This window comes from Lepidochelys kempii, chromosome 13 (genome assembly GCF_965140285.1).
Source record: "Lepidochelys kempii isolate rLepKem1 chromosome 13, rLepKem1.hap1, whole genome shotgun sequence".
Classification (NCBI taxonomy): domain Eukaryota; kingdom Metazoa; phylum Chordata; order Testudines; family Cheloniidae; genus Lepidochelys; species Lepidochelys kempii.
This window is the reverse complement of record NC_136392.1, coordinates 38419968-38437662: the sequence shown is the minus strand read 5'-3', so window position 1 is coordinate 38437662 and position 17695 is coordinate 38419968. Positions and strand designations below refer to the sequence as shown.

The window sequence follows — 17695 nt, the reverse complement described above, 5'->3', positions numbered from 1 at the left end:
ACACATACACGTGCGCACACACGACCAACACACCTGGTCGATACACACACACACAGCTGACACACCCGATTGATACACACACACACACACACACACATGCACACACAGAGCTGACACACCTGATCGGTACACACACCTGTGCACACACAGACACACACACACACCACCGACACACCCAATCGGTACACACACACTCACACACACACACACAGAGTCGACACACCCAATCAGTGCACACACGTACACAGACACACACAGACACACACAGCTGACCCACGCAATCGATACACACGCACACACACACAAGCACAGCGAACACACCCGATCGGTACACATACACGTGCGCACACACAACCAACACACCTGGTTGATACACACACACACAGCTGACACACCCGATTGATACACACACACACACACACACACATGCACACACAGAGCTGACACACCTGATTGGTACACACACCTGTGCACACACACACACACACACACACACACTGCCGACACACCCAATCGGTACACACAGACACACACACACACAAGCACAGCGAACACACCCGATCGGTACACATACACGTGTGCACACACAACCAACACACCTGGTCGATGCACACACACACACAGCTGACACACCCGATTGATACATACACACACACACAGACACACACACAGAGCTGACACACCCAATTGGTACACACACACACACACTGCCGACACACCCAATCGGTGCACACACACACACACACACACACACCCCGCCGACACACCCGATCGGCGCACACACACACACACACCCCGCTGACACACCCGATCGGCGCACACACACACACACACACACACACACCGCCGACACACCCAATCGGTACACACAGACGTGCACACACACAGACACACACACACACACACACCCCGCTGACACACCCGATCGGCGCACACACAAGAGAGCCAGAGGATGTTGTGGCTTTTCCAGTCTCTCTGCCCTGCGCCCTCTGGTGGGGTTTGCATATTTGCATATGCAGATGAGTGGGTGGAGCCTCCAGTCCACACCTCCCCCACCCCTCAGCACACACAACAAGAGCAGAGAAGCCTCTGGGACACCCCGGGCTCAGGGTTGTATGCAAATTCGATGCAAACGAGTGCCCTAGTGCATTGTGGGATGTCAGGCCTAGGAGAAAGGCCAACCACCGCAGGCATCCCTCCCCCCCAACCCCCAGCCAGGCCCTGCCCTCCTGCCCCCCCAGCGCCCCCTGCTGGAACGGGGCTGGAGGAGCCGGGAGCTCCCCTCTCCGGGGCTCCCCGAGCTGGTACCGAGCGTTTCTCCTCTCCCACCAATTAGTGCCACAAGCCAGCCCTGCCCCCCAGGTGAGAGCGAAGGGAGCAGGGGGCAGGGCTGGGCTATCAGGGCTGCGGGGTCCGGAGTGAGGGGCACCAGCGGGGCTTGGGGGGGGCAGGGCTGGGCTGGCAGGGGGCTGCGGGTCGGGAGTGAGGGGCACCAACGGGGCTCGGGGGGGGGCAGAGCATCTCCCCTTCCCCACAGGCTGGTTTCTCGACATCTCGCTCGTTTTATTGACAGTTGCTGCGGCCCCGTCGCCCCCCCAACATGAATCTCCCCAAATCGGCCTGCACCGACCCCGCCCCTCCCCCACCGCCTGCGGCATGGACCCCTGGGTCACCCCCCCATCACTGCCTTGCTCTGTCCCCTCCGCTGTCTCCTTCCCTCCTTCCTCCTCCTCTCCCTGCTTCGTTCCCTCCATCCTCCTCCTCTGTCTCCTTCCCTCCTTCCTCCTCCTCTCCCTGCTTCGTTCCCTCCATCCTCCTCCTCTCCCTGCTTCGTTCCCTCCATCCTCCTCCTCTCCCTGCTTCGTTCCCTCCTTCCTCCTCCGTTCCCTCCTTCCTTCTCCTCTCCCTGCTTCCTTCCCTCCTTTCTCCTCCTGTCTCCTTCCCCCCTTCCTCCTCCTCTCCCTGCTTCGTTCCCTCCTTCCTCCTCCTCTGTCTCCTTCCCTCCTTCCTCCTCCTCTCCCTGCTTCGTTCCCTCCATCCTCCTCCTCTCCCTGCTTCGTTCCCTCCATCCTCCTCCTCTGTCTCCTTCCCTCCTTCCTCCTCCTCTCCCTGCTTCGTTCCCTTCATCCTCCTCCTCTCCCTGCTTCGTTCCCTCCTTCCTCCTCCTCTGTCTCCTTCCCCCCTTCCTCCTCCTTCCCTGCTTCGTTCCCTCCTTCCTCCTCCTCTCCCTGCTTCGTTCCCTCCATCCTCCTCCTCTGTCTCCTTCCCCCCTTCCTCCTCCTTCCCTGCTTCGTTCCCTCCATCCTCCTTCCCTGCTTCGTTCCCTCCTTCCTCCTCCTCTGTCTCCTTCCCTCCTTCCTCCTCCTCTCCCTGCTTCGTTCCCTCCATCCTCCTCCTCTCCCTGCTTCGTTCCCTCCATCCTCCTCCTCTGTCTCCTTCCCTCCTTCCTCCTCCTCTCCCTGCTTCGTTCCCTCCATCCTCCTCCTCTCCCTGCTTCGTTCCCTCCATCCTCCTCCTCTGTCTCCTTCCACCCTTCCTCCTCCTCTCCCTGCTTCCTTCCCTCCTTCCTCCTCCTCTGTCTCCTTCCCTCCTTCCTCCTCCTCTCCCTGCTTCGTTCCCTCCATCCTCCTCCTCTCCCTGCTTCGTTCCCTCCTTCCTCCTCCTCTGTCTCCTTCCCCCCTTCCTCCTCCTTCCCTGCTTCGTTCCCTCCTTCCTCCTCCTCTCCCTGCTTCGTTCCCTCCATCCTCCTCCTCTGTCTCCTTCCCCCCTTCCTCCTCCTTCCCTGCTTCGTTCCCTCCATCCTCCTTCCCTGCTTCGTTCCCTCCTTCCTCCTCCTCTGTCTCCTTCCCTCCTTCCTCCTCCTCTCCCTGCTTCGTTCCCTCCATCCTCCTCCTCTCCCTGCTTCGTTCCCTCCATCCTCCTCCTCTGTCTCCTTCCCTCCATCCTCCTCCTTCCCTGCTTCGTTCCCTCCATCCTCCTCCTCTGTCTCCTTCCCTCCTTCCTCCTCCTCTCCCTGCTTCGTTCCCTCCATCCTTCTCCTCTGTCTCCTTCCCTCCATCCTCCTCTTCCCTGCTTCGTTCCCTCCATCCTCCTCCTCTCCCTGCTTCGTTCCCTCCTTCCTCCTCCTCTGTCTCCTTCCCTCCTTCCTCCTCCTCTCCCTGCTTCGTTCCCTCCTTCCTCCTCCTCTGTCTCCTTCCCCCCTTCCTCCTCCTTCCCTGCTTCGTTCCCTCCTTCCTCCTCCTCTACCTGCTTTGTTCCCTCCATCCTCCTCCTCTGTCTCCTTCCCCCCTTCCTCCTCCTTCCCTGCTTCGTTCCCTCCATCCTCCTTCCCTGCTTCGTTCCCTCCTTCCTCCTCCTCTGTCTCCTTCCCTCCTTCCTCCTCCTCTCCCTGCTTCGTTCCCTCCATCCTCCTCCTCTGTCTCCTTCCCCCTTCCTCCTCCTCTCCCTGCTTCGTTCCCTCCTTCCTCCTCCTCTGTCTCCTTCCCTCCTTCCTCCTCCTCTGTCTCCTTCCCTCCTTCCTCCTCCTCTCCCTGCTTCGTTCCCTCCATCCTCCTCCTCTGTCTCTTTCCCCCCTTCCTCCTCCTTCCCTGCTTCGTTTCCTCCATCCTCCTTCCCTGCTTCATTCCCTCCATCCTCCTCCTCTGTCTCCTTCCCCCTTCCTCCTCCTCTCTCTGCTTCGTTCCCTCCTTCCTCCTCCTCTCCCTGCTTCGTTCCCTCCTTCCTCCTCCTCTGTCTCCTTCCCTCCTTCCTCCTCCTCTCCCTGCTTCGTTCCCTCCATCCTCCTCCTCTGTCTCTTTCCCCCCTTCCTCCTCCTTCCCTGCTTCGTTTCCTCCATCCTCCTTCCCTGCTTCGTTCCCTCCATCCTCCTCCTCTGTCTCCTTCCCCCTTCCTCCTCCTCTCTCTGCTTCGTTCCCTCCATCCTCCTCCTTCCCTGCTTCCTTCCCTCCTTCCTCCTCCTCTCCCTGCTTCGTTCCCTCCTTCCTCCTCCTCTGTCTCCTTCCCTCCTTCCTCCTCCTCTCCCTGCTTCGTTCCCTCCATCATCCTCCTCTCCCTGCTTCATTCCCTCCTTTCTCCTCCTCTGTCTCCTTCCCTCCTTCCTCCTCCATTTCCTCCGTTCTCTTCTTTCCTGTCTGTTGCATCGTCGTCCCCCCTTCTCCTCTGTCTGTTTCGTTCCCTCCCTCCATCCCTCCTTCTGTCTCATTCCTTGCGTCAGTCCCTCTGGCCTCTGCCTCCAACCCTCTTTTCCAGCCTTTCGCTCTCCCGAGCTCTCTCTCGTTTTCTTTCCCTGTCTCCCGCTGCCTCGCTCCCTCCATCCTTCCCTTTCCCTCCCTCCAGCCCCTGTTTTCTTCCCTCCATCTCTCTCCCCTCCCCCACCCCGCTGCCTTTGTGTCGCTGATAAGAAATACAAGGCCCAGGCTAATTACCCTGCCCGCCGCTGGTTCCTTAATGAGGTGATTTGCATCCACAAGACTCCCCTCGGAGGGGGGAGTCCGCCCCCCCCCGCCTGGAACTCCCCCTCCCCTCGCCCCAGCGGAGACATGGGAGACGGAGTGAGATGGGAACGGGGGGGTGAAAAGGGGGAGAGAGACGGGGGGATGGATGGGGAAAGGGGGGCCGAATGACGGCAAATGGAGGGGTCTACGGCAAGGGACGAGTAGGAAGGAATATCAGACTATGGCCTCCCCCCACCTGCATCCATCCACCCCCTGCACCCCCCCATCCACCCATCCATCCACCCCCTGCACCCCCCCATCCACCCTTCCATCCACCCCCCGCACCCCCCCATCCACCCTTCTATCCCCACCCACCCCCTGCACCCACTCCCCATCCATTCATCTCCTGCACCCACCCACCCCCCTATCCATCCATCCATCCATCCATCCACCCCCTGCACCCCCCGATCCATCCACCCCCTGCACCCCCCCATCCACCCTTCTATCCCCACCCACCCCCTGCACCCTCCACCCCCCTATCCATTCATCCATCCCCACCCACCCCCTGCATCCACTCCCCATCCATTCATCTCCTGCACCCACCCACCCCCCTATCCATCCATCCACCTGTCCCCATCCACCCCCTGCACCCCCCGATCCATCCACCCCCTGCACCCCCCCATCCACCCTTCTATCCCCACCCACCCCCTGCACCCTCCACCCCCCTATCCATTCATCCATCCCCACCCACCCCCTGCACCCACTCCCCATCCATTCATCTCCTGCACCCACCCACCCCCCTATCCATCCATCCACCTGTCCCCATCCACCCCCTGCACCCCCCGATCCATCCACCCACCTGCACCCCCCCATCCACCCTTCTATCCCCACCCACCCCCTGCACCCCCCGATCCATCCACCCACCTGCACCCCCTGCATCTAGCTATCCGGGAGGTGGAGGTGCATTTCGCCGCTCTTAGGCCTGGTTCCCCCGAGCAGGCTGGTCTCAGGGGTCCCATGCCCTGGCGATTCTGTCTCTCAGCCCAAGCTCCCCAAGTGCCCCCTGTGGTTCTCAGCCCCTCCCCTGTGTCCTCCCCCCCCCACTCCCAGCCTGTGTCCAGCTGCATTTGCAATGGAAATTCCTCCTCCAGCCTGGATTTGCCAGTTAAATAAACTCCTCTTATTTGCAAGTTAAACAATCTCCCCCTCCCCCACCAGTTCCTCCCCAACCGGCACCCCAATCCTCCAGCCAGCGCCCCATGGAGGGGACAGGCCCTGCGCCCCACTCCCAGCCCCCCTGAGCCGGCCAGTCCCCGCCCAGGGGCCACAGGGGATGGGAGGAGTGGGGCCCTGGTCGCCGGTGTGGGGGGATGCAGTACTAGGCCCTGCCCCGTAGGGGGCTCTGCTCGCCCAGTCTCGATGGGTCCTGGCTGCGTGGAGGGGGCGGGGGGGCGCGGGGGGGTGTGCGGGGGCTCCCGTGCTCTCCTTTTTTCTCACCCTCCTTCTTTCACTCTGTTCTCCCCCCTGCCCCCCGTAGGGTCTCGGCTCCTGCGCTGAGATGACCCCTCCACGCTCCTCCTGCCTCCACCGCCATGGACGCTCCCTCTAACTTTGCCTCCTCCTCCTCCGCCCCCCTGGCCGACGGGCAGGATGCCAGGGCTGCGGGCTGGCCACCTCAGGACCCCTCCGCCCCTCCAGCCACCAAAGAACCCTCCCTGCCGGACCCCCCCTCCGCCTCCCCTTTCCCCGCTGAGACCATGAGGCCCAGCCCCATCCCGCGGCTGGAACCAGGCCCCGCCAGTCTCCCAGCGGCCATCTTGTCCACCCCACAACTCCAGGCAGGCTTCAGCCTAGTAGCACCAAGCCCATCCCTCCTCCAACCCTCGGCCCCCAGGGAAGATGGCCAGGAGGAGGAGGAAGAAGGAGGCAATGATGATGATGAAGAGGATGTGGAAGATGATGGCAGCACAGCCCATCTGCTCTTCTTCCCTGATGGCTCAGCCTATCTCCTCAGCGGCAGCCATGTTCTCTTACCAAAGGGCTACCCTGGCGCCACGGCAACCCTGCCGGTGTCCACCCTCCACGTCCAAGATGGCGGCCCCAACCAAGGCTTTATGTCTACTGACCAAATGTCCCAGAATACCTCAGCGCCGGGCGAGCAGCCCCCATCCGGCGCCTTCCGCAGCTACCGACTAGCCAGGGCCTCTGCTCCCACCACCTCTGCCAAAAACTCTCCCACCGAACCCAAAGATGCCGTCACCGACGGGGAGGGGGAAGCCAAAGTTGGCCAAGAGGAAGAACCATCATGGCCACCTTGGCTGTGCTTGGCCTGCCGTCTCTCCTTCCGACAGGGCCGCTCCTTGGCATCCCATGCCCTCTCGGCCCATGGGGTGCAGTTCAGCCCTGGGGAGCGCCGGGCCCTGTCCCGAGGGGTTCCCGCCGTTCTCCAGGGCACTGCCCTCAGCTTCCTAGAACCAAATAACCCCACCAGCAGGGTGGACCTCAGCGCCGGAATGTGTAGTGGATGGGTGAATGTAATGAAGGAGGAGGAGGAGGAGGAGAGAAGCCCCCAAGAAGGACGCAAGCCACCCGATGCCAAAGATTCAAGGGCCGGCAGCGTGGACTGGGCCAACGGGGGACAGGAGGAGGAGCAAGAGGAGGAGAAGGCTGAAGGCAGGAAGGAAGAAGAGGATGGGCTGAGGCTTCCGCCAGACCAAAGCTCACACGGCCAAAGCCCACCAAGAGGCACCAACGTCCCAGATGACCCACCACCAGAGAAGGCCAACACCGAGGTCAACGTTGGGTTGGCCAACACCGAGCTCAACAATGAGGCCAATGATGGGTTGGCCAACAGCGGGGTCAACCCCAACACTGGAGGGGTCCCTATTGGCTTTGGGGACGATTACACGGCCATGGCCTATCCTGGGCTCAGTCTCTCTGGCCACATGTCCCTGCTGCATTCCCGCAACTCCTGCAAAACCCTCAAGTGCCCCAAATGCAACTGGCACTACAAGTACCAGCAGACCTTGGATGTCCACATGAAGGAGAAGCATCCTGAAAGCAACAGCCACTGCGCCTTCTGCAGTGCCGGAGGCCCCCACCCACGCCTCGCCCGCGGCGAGAGTTACAACTGTGGCTATAAGCCATACCGCTGTGAGGCCTGCAACTACTCCACCACCACCAAGGGGAACCTCAGCATCCACATGCAGTCGGACAAGCATCTAGCCAACCTTCAGGGTTTCCAAGCCAACACGAGCGGCGGGGCCCATCCGGTGCCACCAGCCACCCCCACAGCCCCGACCCCTGTGGCCCCTGAGGAGAAAGAGACCAAGAGCAAGACGTCCTGGCAGTGCAAAGTCTGCAGCTATGAGACCGGCATCTCCCGCAACCTACGCATCCACATGACATCAGAAAAGCACATGCAGAATGTGCTTCTCCTCCACCAAGGGCTGCCACTGGCCTTGCCTGGACTCCTGGGACAGCCGGGGGGCAGCAGTGGGGGGAAACAGCAGCCACAGACTGAGCTCTTCCAGTTCTATGGGGTGCAGGCTCTGGGTCACCACCATGGCCACCACCATGCAGGAGCCACCAGCGCCGTCCAGGGACTGCGGGTGGAGAAGCCCATGGAACCAGCCCAGCTGCTGCTCAATGGCTTCCACCCACTGGGTCCCGCTGGGAGGAAGGGGGCGGTTTCAGCACCAGGTAAGGGGCTGTGGCCCTTTGCCTCACTGTGACACTCACACCATGCCTTCACATCTCCCCCTGTCAACACCATCACCACCAGTGACCTTCTGCCCACACTGTGCCCCCCATTCCCCTCAGTAGTTAATTTTGGGTGGGTTGGCCAACAGTGGGGTCAATGTTGGGTTGGCCAACAATGGGGTCCAACTTTGGGATGGCCATCAATAGGGGGATCCCTGTTCACGTCCTCCCATGTCGCTCCTTCCTCACCATGTATCCCCGTGTCCACCCCACCAGTGAGCTTCTCGCCGCCTTCCCAACCCTACTGCCACCTCTGAAATTCCCATCCCTTCTCTCCTGCTCCATCCCATCATTCCTCTTCCTCCTTCCAGGGGGCAGGACACTGAGAATCTGGAGGGGGCTGGAAAGGCTGGGATCCCCCAAGAGAGTTTGTGGGGGCAGTAGGGAAAATATCTTTTCAGGTCAATATTAACAGATTTCATCCATTCTCTTCTGTCCATCTTCTCTCTACATTTCGCCCTATCTTTCTTTTCATTCGTTTCTTCCTTCCTTCTTTCTGACTCGCAATCATTCTTTCTCTCATTCCTTCCACTTCCATTTTTTATTCATTCCTTTTTTCTTTTGTTCTTTCCTTTTCTCTCTCTCATCCATCCATCCATCCATCCTTTCCTTCTTTACTTTCATTGTTTTTTCTTTACCCATTCTTTCTTATACATTAATTTGTTCTTTCATTCCTCTTTTTTCTTGTTCATGCGTTCCTCCTTTCTTGCTCACACACATTCATTCTTTCTCTCTTTCCTCTCATTCATTCTTTCAATTGTTTCCCCGTTCTGGCTGCCTTTCTTGCTCATTTATTCATTCCTCATTTCTTCCTGTTTCATTCATTCATTCTTTTTGTCTTCTCTCTCCCTCATTTGTTCGTTCATTCATTCTTTCTTTCTCTCTTTTATTCGTTCTCTCTTGTTCATTTTCTTTCAATTTCCTGTTCATTCTTTATTCCTTTCTTTCCTATTCATTCTTCCCTTTTCTCTCATTCTTTCTTCCTTTTCCTCTTTCTCTTTCCCCTTCTCTCTCTCTCTCCCTGCCCCAGCCCCAGCGGCTCCGGTGTCACTTTCCCCCTCCCCATGTCCTCTGCCCCCGCCGGCCCCTGCCTCCCCCCCACTGGCTGTGCCAGTGGCATCGGAGCGGCTCTTCGGCTGCCTGGTGTGCCAGCGGTTCGGCACGGACAGTGTGGAGGAGCTGCTGCGGCACTCCACCGCTCCGCGCCGGCTGCCCGAGGCCGAGTGGAAGGAGGTGGCGGGGGATCTCCACCGCTGTCGGCTCTGCGCCTACGGCACCCAGCTCAAGGCCAACTTCCAGCTGCACCTCAAGACTGACAAGCACGCCCACAAGTACCAGCTGGCTGCCCACCTGCGCGAGGGGGGCGGGGCCTTGCCCACCGCCGCCCCCGGAGGGGCCGAACTGCAGCCTGGCCCTGCCCCTGCCCCGGCCCCCCTCCACCTGCGCTGCAACCTCTGCGACTACGAGACCAACAGCAAGGAGAAGATGCGGCTGCACGTGCGGGGGGCGGGGCACGAGGAGGGCGAGCGAAGCTACAAGGTGAGGGGGCAGGGCTCTGGGGAAGGGGGGGCTTCCAGGTAAGGATGAGGCAGGGCTGCGGGAGAGGGTGGAGTTGGGGGAGAGGGGATGGGAGGGGACCAGAGGAGGGCAAGCCAAGATACAAGGTGAGGAGGGGCTGGGCTAGCAGGGGAGGGTGGGGCTACAGCAGAAGGGGTGGGGCATGAGGAGTGTGCCCGGGCTATGAGAGGGCGGGTCTGCCATGCACTGGAGGCGGGGAATGAAAGGGGAGGGCGTGGCAACCGGGCATGGGGGTGAGGCAACCAACAGAGGGGGGGACGCATTGGTTCTGGGGGGGTGGGAAGCCAGGAGGGGAGTGTTGGGGGCAGGGTTGGGGGGGCTCCCCCACCAACACCTCTGATCTCTCTCTCCCCACCCCAGTTCCTGCTGGAGTTGGAGGCGTCGGCGCCGGGTCCCGACCCCCCGCACTTCCACTGCCTGCTCTGCAACACCACCGCTCCTTCCTGCCTCGCCATTCTGTCCCACCTGCGGGCCCCCCGGCACCGCGATGCCCAGGGCCAGCACCGCCTCCACCTGCTGCAGGGCGGGCGACCCACAGACGAGGGCACCAAGGCCCTGGAGAGATGCATCCGCCTGGCCGAGCCCGTGCCCCGGAGCACCGGTACCCAGGGGCTATGGGTCGGGGGGGGCACTGGCAGAGCTGGGAAAGGGGGGGAGCCCAGGGTGGGCAGACCATGGGGCTGCGGATCGGGAGTGAGGGGCGCCGTCACGGCCGCTGCTCCCCACCCCCCGGGGTGTTTCAGGCTCATGCCGCCCTGGGACACATTCAAGCGCGAAGCGGCTGCGGGGAAACTCGCCCCCCCCCCGCATGGATTCTGACAGACACCGGGACTCGTTGCCTAGCAACCAGCGGGGCGAATGAAGGAACGGGGAAAATGAGCCAGAGAAAGAGAGAAATTATCTCTGTGCGACTGACAGCCGCACGGGGGACCCCAGGCCTGGAATCTGCCCCCCCTTCCCCACCCCCTGAACCTGGGGAGCTGTGGGTCGGGAGTGAGGGGCACTGGCCGAGCAGGGGGGCAGAGCTGGGCTAGCAGGGGGCTGCGGGTCGGGAGTGAGGGGCACCGGCAGGGTGGCAGGGGGGAGGGGCGCTGGGCTGGCAGGGGGCTGCGGGTCGGGAGTGAGGGGCACCGCAGGGCCTGGGGTGGGGGCTGGGCTGGCAGGGGGCTGCGGGTCAGGAGTGAGGGGCACCAGCAGGGCCCGGGGGGGGCGGACAGGGCCGGCAGGGGCTGCGGGTCGGGAGTGAGGAGCACCAGCAAAGCTGAGTGGGGGGCAGGGTAGGGCCGGCAGGGGCTGCGGGTCGGGAGTGAGGGGCACTGGCAGGGTGGGGGGGCAGGGCCGGCAGGGGCTGCAGGTTAGGAGTGAGGGGCACCGGCAGGGCCCGGGGTGGGGGCTGGGCTGGCAGGGAGCTGCGGGTCGGGAGTGAGGGGCACGGTCTGGTTCTGGGGCCAGTCGAACAAAACTGACACAGGGATGGGGGGAACGAAGCAGGGGCGGGGGAGCATTTCCCCACCCCCGGCCCCACCCGACTGCTCCCACTCCCATAACCCATCCCGTCTGCCCCCCCACCAGGGAAGGAGTCGGCATCTGAGCCCACGACCCCCGAGAAAGAGACTCTGAACAAAGCCCCGCCCCCAGGTGAGTGGCCCCTCCGCCGCAGGACGCCTGGGTTCTGCCCTCTCCCCCCCCCTCGCAGGACACCTGGGTTCCTGCAACCCGCTGGGAGATTCCAGCTTTGCCCTCCCTGCTTGACCCTCCTGCAGCCGGGTGGCCTGGTGGCCCTGACCCCGCGCATGCTCGCCCGCTCCCCAAGGCTGTGCCCAAGGGGGAGGCCAGCGGGCTGGTGCTGGGCATGGCTGGCGGCCCAGGGCAGTTCGGCGGGGGGCAGAGGGGGAGGGGCTCCCGCGGAGGGGGAGAGGGGCAGGGTCGAAGGCAGACGGGGTGGGCCGCGGGGCGAGCCGCTCCAAAGGGGGGCTCATGCCGCCCATTCATCATGCCCCCAGCCCCACCCGACTGCTCCCACTTCCATAGCCCATCCCGTCTGCCCCGGGGGGGCTCAAGGGGGTGCAGGTTGGGTGGGGGGGGGAGCAGAGCCAGTCACTAACACACACCCCCACACACACTGCAGGACTGGACGAGACAGAGACGAAGAGCCACGCATCGGGGGAAACCCAGACCGTGGTGAGCACCCCAACTGGGAGAGGGCGACTCCCCATCCCGGACACCTGGGTCCAATCCTGGTCCCTCCACCATGCCCCAAGGGCTGACAGCTGCAGGGCTGCTGTCCCAGATGCCTGGGTTCCTTTCCCCGGTCCCGGACTCCTGGGTCCCTTTTTGCCCAGCCCTGTCTCTCCCTGCCCCACCTCCTGGGACTGGGAGCTGCAGGACAGCTGTCCCAGATTCCTGGATCCCCTCTCTGGTCTTCGATGCCGGGGTCCCTTTCCCCCATCCCGGAGGCCTGGGTCCTTTTCACCTGTCCCAAATGCTTCGCCCCCCATATGATCTGACAACCCCTCTCTCGGCCCCCCTGCCCCCCCAGGTGTTCTGCTGCCCATACTGCAGCTACGTGAGCCGGGCGCTGGCGGGGGTGCGCAGCCATGCCGTCTCCCAGCATGCCCTGCAGCCGACCTACCGGTGCCCGCTGTGCCAGGAGGAGCAGCTGGTGGGCAGGGGCAGCCTGCGGGTCCATCTCAGTCACGTCCACAACGTGGTGCCCGAATGTGTGGAGAAACTGCTCCTTGTGGTGAGCGCCCCCCCGTGCCAGCCTGGGACCCCCAAAACACAGTGCCCCCCAGTGCCAGGCTGGGACTCCCCCGACACAGCGCCCCCCAGTGCCAGGCTGGGACCCCCCGAAACACAGCGCCCCCTGTGCCAGGCTGGGACCCCCCCGACACAGCGCCCCCCAGTGCCAGGCTGGGACCCCCCGAAACACAGCGCCCCCTGTGCCAGGCTGGGACCCCCCCGACACAGCGCCCCCCAGTGCCAGGCTGGGACCCCCGAAACACAGCACCCCCTGTGCCAGGCTGGGACCCCCCCGACACAGCGCCCCCCAGTGCCAGGCTGGGACCCCCCGAAACACAGTGCCCCCAGTGCCAGGCTCGGACCCCCCCGACACACAGCACCCCCCAGTGCCAGGTTGGGACCCCCCGACACACAGCACCCCCCAGTGCCAGGTTGGGACCCCCCAGCACTGCTCCCCCAGTGCCAGGTTGGGACCCCCAGCACAGCGCCCCCCAGTGCCAGGCTGGGACCCCCCCAGCACTGTGCCCCCTTGTGCCAGGCTGGGACCCCCCCGACACAGCACCCCCCAGTGCCAGGCTGGGACTCCCCCGACACAGCGCCCCCCAGTGCCAGGCTGGGACCCCCCCGAAACACAGCGCCCCCTGTGCCAGGCTGGGACCCCCCCGACACAGCGCCCCCCAGTGCCAGGCTGGGCCCCCCTGAAACACAGCGCCCCCTGTGCCAGTCTGGGACCCCCCAACACAGCACCCCCCAGTGCCAGGCTGGGACCCCCCGACACAGCACCCCCCAGTGCCAGGCTGGGACCCCCCCAGCACAGCGCCCCCCTGTGCCAGGCTGGGACCCCCCCAGCACAGCGCCCCCCAGTGCCAGGTTGGGACCCCCAGCACAGCGCCCCCCAGTGCCAGGCTGGGACCCCCAGCACAGCGCCCCCCAGTGCCAGGCTGGGACCCCCCCAACACAGCGCCCCCCAGTGCCAGGCTGGGACCCCCCCAGCAGCGTGCCCCCGAGTGCCAGGCTGGGAGACGGGGTCCGGGCCTGGTATAACTCATTTAATTCTCCTGTTTCGTTCTCTGCCCAGGCCACCACAGTGGAGATGAACTTTGCCACCAAAGTCCTACCCAGCCCTGCCCCCGAACCTCCCGAGACAGGAGCAGCCCCCAACCCTGAGTGCAGGGGGGAGTGTGAATTCGCACCCACAGGTGAGCGCCCCCTGGGGCCGGGATGGGAGATGGGGAATGGCTGGGACCCCTGGCACAGCGCCCCCTGGGGCCGGTCTGGGAGATGGGGCAGGACCGGGACCACCGGCACAGCGCCCCCTGGGGCCGGTCTGGGAGATGGGGCAGGACCGGGACCACCGGCACAGCGCCCCTTGGGGCCGGTCTGGGAGATGGGGCAGGACCGGGACCACCGGCACAGCGCCCCCTGGGGCTGGGATGGGAGCTGGAGGATGGCAAGGGATTCACGAAGGGTTCACCCCTGGGGAGACTGGAGTGGGGGGTATATGGGGGGACTCCTCCCCAGAACCGCCGCCGCCTTTATTGATCCCCCCACAACTTTCTCTTGCTCCTCCCCCCTTGCTGCAGCGCCCCCTGCTGGAGACGCCACCACCTCAGCCCCACTCGCCCCTGCCCCCTCGCCTCCTCCTCCAGCAGCCGACCTGCCCCCCCAGCCCTGCCCGGCCTCCCCCCCGGCTCCGAAGGCCAACGACATGGAGGAGGAAGCCCCTGTCCAGCTTCCCGCCCCCTCTGAGGAGCAGCAGCGCCCCCCCGAGACCTTGCCGGCCCTCCAGGACCCACGGCACCCCCTGTCCTACCGGAAAGCCACCAACTTCGCCCTGGACAAGTTCTTGGATCCGTCGCGGCCCTACAAGTGCACGGTGTGCAAAGAGTCCTTCACCCAGAAGAACATCCTCCTGGTCCACTACAACTCCGTCTCCCACCTCCACAAGATGAAGAAGGCTTCGGCCGACCCCAGCGCCCCGTCCAGGGGTGACTCGGGGGCTCCCGGTGCCCCCCCGCCCTCCTCCGACAAGCCCTACAAATGCACCACGTGCCGGGTGTCGTACAACCAGAGCTCCACCCTGGAGATCCACATGCGCTCGGTGCTCCACCAGACCCGCTCCCGGGTGGCCAAGGCGGAGGCCGCCAGCAAAGGAGAGGCAGGGGAGGCAGGGGAGGCGGGGGAGGCAGCCCCGGTGCCCCCCACTGAAGCCGAGCCCCCCAAGATCCTGGAGGTGCCAGGGGCGCTGCCCTTCCCGGCACCGCTCTTCTCCCCCCCGCTGCTGCCGCCATTCCCGGTCGTGCCGGAATCTCTCCTCAAGCTGCAACAGCAGCAGCTCCTCCTGCCCTTCTACCTGCACGACCTCAAGGGGGCGCCCAAGCTCGCGCTGGCTGCGCCGGCCCTGGCCCTGCCGGCCCCGTCCGCCCCGCTGATCCTGGCTCCACCCAAAGAGCCGCCCCCGCCCCCGCCGCCCCCGCCGCCTGCCCCGGCCAAGACGGAGACGGAGGAGGACGCTGGCGGAGAGGAAGCCAACGTGGCCTCCCACCCGGCGGCCAAGGCTCTGCTGGAGAACTTCGGCTTCGAGCTGGTGATTCAGTACAATGAGGGAAAGCAGGGGCCGGGGGGCACAGCCCCCCCTCCAGTGGCCCCGCTGCCCCGCCCGCCGGCCGAGAAGCTGCGGTGTGGCACCTGTGGGAAGGTCTTCTCCAACATGCTCATCCTGAAGACGCACGAGGAGCACGTTCACCGGCGCTTCCTGCCCTTCGAGGCCCTCAGCCGCTACGCCGCCCAGTTCCGGAAGACCTACGACAGCATGTACCCGCCGTCCGAGGGCCCTGCCCCCACGGAGATCCCCCCAGCGCCCCCCGGCATCCCCCCTCTCTGCCCACCCTTCCTGATGCAGCCAGTGCCGGTGGTGGTGCCCCCAGGGCTGGCCGAAGCCGAAGGGCGGTGGGTCCAGGGTGAGGAAGAGGAAGCAGGGATGGACCCATCCCGGGATGGTCAGTCGAGCCGGCGGTTCTCCCGCACCAAATTCACCGAGTTCCAGTCGCAGGCTCTCCAGTCCTTCTTTGAAGCCAGCGCCTACCCCAAGGACGGCGAGGTGGAGCGTCTCTCCATCCTCCTGGGCTTGGCCAACCGGGTCATCGTGGTGTGGTTCCAGAATGCCCGGCAGAAGGCCCGGAAGAACGGCGCTGAGGCAGGGGGTGCTGGAGGGGGCATTGTCACCAGCCAACCCAGCTGTAAGAAATGCCAAGCCGCCTTCCGGTGCATCTTTGACCTGGTACGGCATCTCAAGAAATGCTATGATGACCGTCCCTCAGTGGAAGGCAATGAGGAGGAGGAGGAAGAAGGAGAGGAAGAGCCAGAGGAACCGGAGGAAGAGCCTGAGCCACCAGCTGAGGAAGAGGAGGCGGAAGAGGAGGAAGAGGCACCAAGGGGCGATGGAGACCCCAAGGAAGATCAGCCAGTGAACGATGGAGCCATGGAGCCCCTGGAGAGCAATGCCCCCGCATTCTCTTCAGATGCACCAGGAGCCCATGGCTCAGCACTCCTGGCCCCTCATGACCCACTGCCGGAGCTGCCCCGCAGCCAGGGGGTGCCCATGAAGAGGAAGCATGAGGATGGGAGCCAGTCGCCGGGTGGCGGGAGCAGTGGCGAAGGGGAGCCTCCGCGAGACAAGCGTCTCCGAACCACCATCCTCCCAGAGCAGCTGGACGTCCTCTACCGCTGGTACGTGCAGGACTCGAACCCCACCCGCAAGATGCTGGACTGTATCTCAGAGGAGGTGGGGCTCAAGAAACGGGTGGTGCAGGTGTGGTTCCAAAACACCCGTGCCAGGGAACGCAAGGGACAGTTCCGGTGCGCTGCCAGCGCCGGGATCCCCCCCATCAAGACCTCCCCATCCTCTTCCTTGGCCAAGTTGAGTCCTGGGGGCGGGACAGCCAACGTCTCCGTTGCTGGGATCTCCAACATCTCCAGTGGCGGGATGGCCAACGTCACCATCGGCGGGACGGCCAACATCTCCGTTGGCGGGACCTCCAATGTCTCCGGTGGGGGGACGGCCAACATCTCCGTTGGCGGGACCTCCAATGTCTCCGGTGGGGGGACGGCCAACATCTCCGTTGGTGGGACCTCCAATGTCTCCGGTGGGGGGATGGCCAACACCTCTGATGGCGTCTCTGATAGTGGGACAGCCAAAGTCCCCTACAGCATCAACCAGGCCGAGCCAGAGCCATCAGAGTTTAACGAAGCCCGGAGCCCATCTGGTGGTGATCTGAGCGACTCTTCTTCCTCCTCTTCCTCTTCCTCCTCCTTGGCCGACCCAGAGTCGCCGGGCGGGCACGGGCGGGCGTCGGAGGGGGTGGCTGGGCTGGATCTGCTGGGCCAGCGCCGCTACCGGACCCAGATGTCCAGCCTGCAGCTGAAGATCATGAAGGCGTGTTATGAGGCCTACCGAACGCCCACCATGCAGGAGTGCGAGGTGCTGGGCGAGGAGATCGGCCTGCCCAAGAGGGTCATCCAGGTCTGGTTCCAGAACGCACGGGCCAAAGAGAAGAAGGCTAAGGTAGCCTTGGGTGAGGGGGGCCCTGGGGCTCCCTCTGAGGGCCCCCCTGAGCCTCGGGCTGAGTGCCCCATCTGCCAGGTCAAGTACGACTTCTACGTCTCCTGCCGTGGCCACCTGTTCTCCCGTGGCCACCTGGCCCGGCTCAAGGAGGCCGTGCAGGCCCAGCTGCGCAGCGAGGGCCACGAAGGGGTGCCAGGGCCCCCGCTCCTGCCCGTCCCCCCTGGAGCCTCCCCGGCAGCCAGCGCCACAGGTGAGTGGAAGGGCATGGAGAGGTGAGTGGTGTCAGTGGGGGGAGGGGAAAGGGGGCTTCCCTGCCCCTGCTTCCAGCATCCTCCTACCGACCCCATGCCTCTACATTGCTCCTCCCTCTCCCGCCCCGGGCCCACCCACCTTCCCCCTGCCCTGTCCCCCTTCTGCATGCGCCCCACTCCCTCTCCTCTAGCGGTGCCCCCTGCTTCCCACCCTTCTTCCCCTCTCCTCCCGTATTTCCCTTCCCACTCCCAGCTTCCTACACCCCGGCTCCCCTCCCCCTTCCCAACTTCCTTCCCTCTCTGGGTTGGGGTGGAGTTCCCATGGTTATGCCGGGGAGGGGGGGGCACGGATAGAGTGGGACCAG

The 17695-nt window shown here is 64.1% G+C and overlaps 2 protein-coding genes across 4 annotated transcripts in view; one reads left to right on the top strand and one right to left on the bottom strand.

Moving 5' to 3' along the window:
* THTPA (thiamine triphosphatase) overlaps positions 1-17695 on the bottom strand; it is a 47627-nt gene that overhangs the window by 12747 nt on the left and 17185 nt on the right. The gene's annotated exons all lie outside the window — the stretch shown is intronic.
* Positions 1-17695, top strand: part of ZFHX2 (zinc finger homeobox 2) — a 28641-nt gene that overhangs the window by 7634 nt on the left and 3312 nt on the right. Inside the window, exons 2-9 of the mRNA XM_078848257.1 lie at positions 5971-8135; positions 9226-9734; positions 10134-10374; positions 11346-11411; positions 11902-11954; positions 12313-12516; positions 13594-13714; positions 14099-17329. Of these exons, the coding sequence (XP_078704383.1) occupies positions 6026-8135; positions 9226-9734; positions 10134-10374; positions 11346-11411; positions 11902-11954; positions 12313-12516; positions 13594-13714; positions 14099-17329 (6535 nt within the window). The 5' untranslated portion in view covers positions 5971-6025. The remainder of the gene's footprint in view (positions 1-5970; positions 8136-9225; positions 9735-10133; positions 10375-11345; positions 11412-11901; positions 11955-12312; positions 12517-13593; positions 13715-14098; positions 17330-17695) is intronic.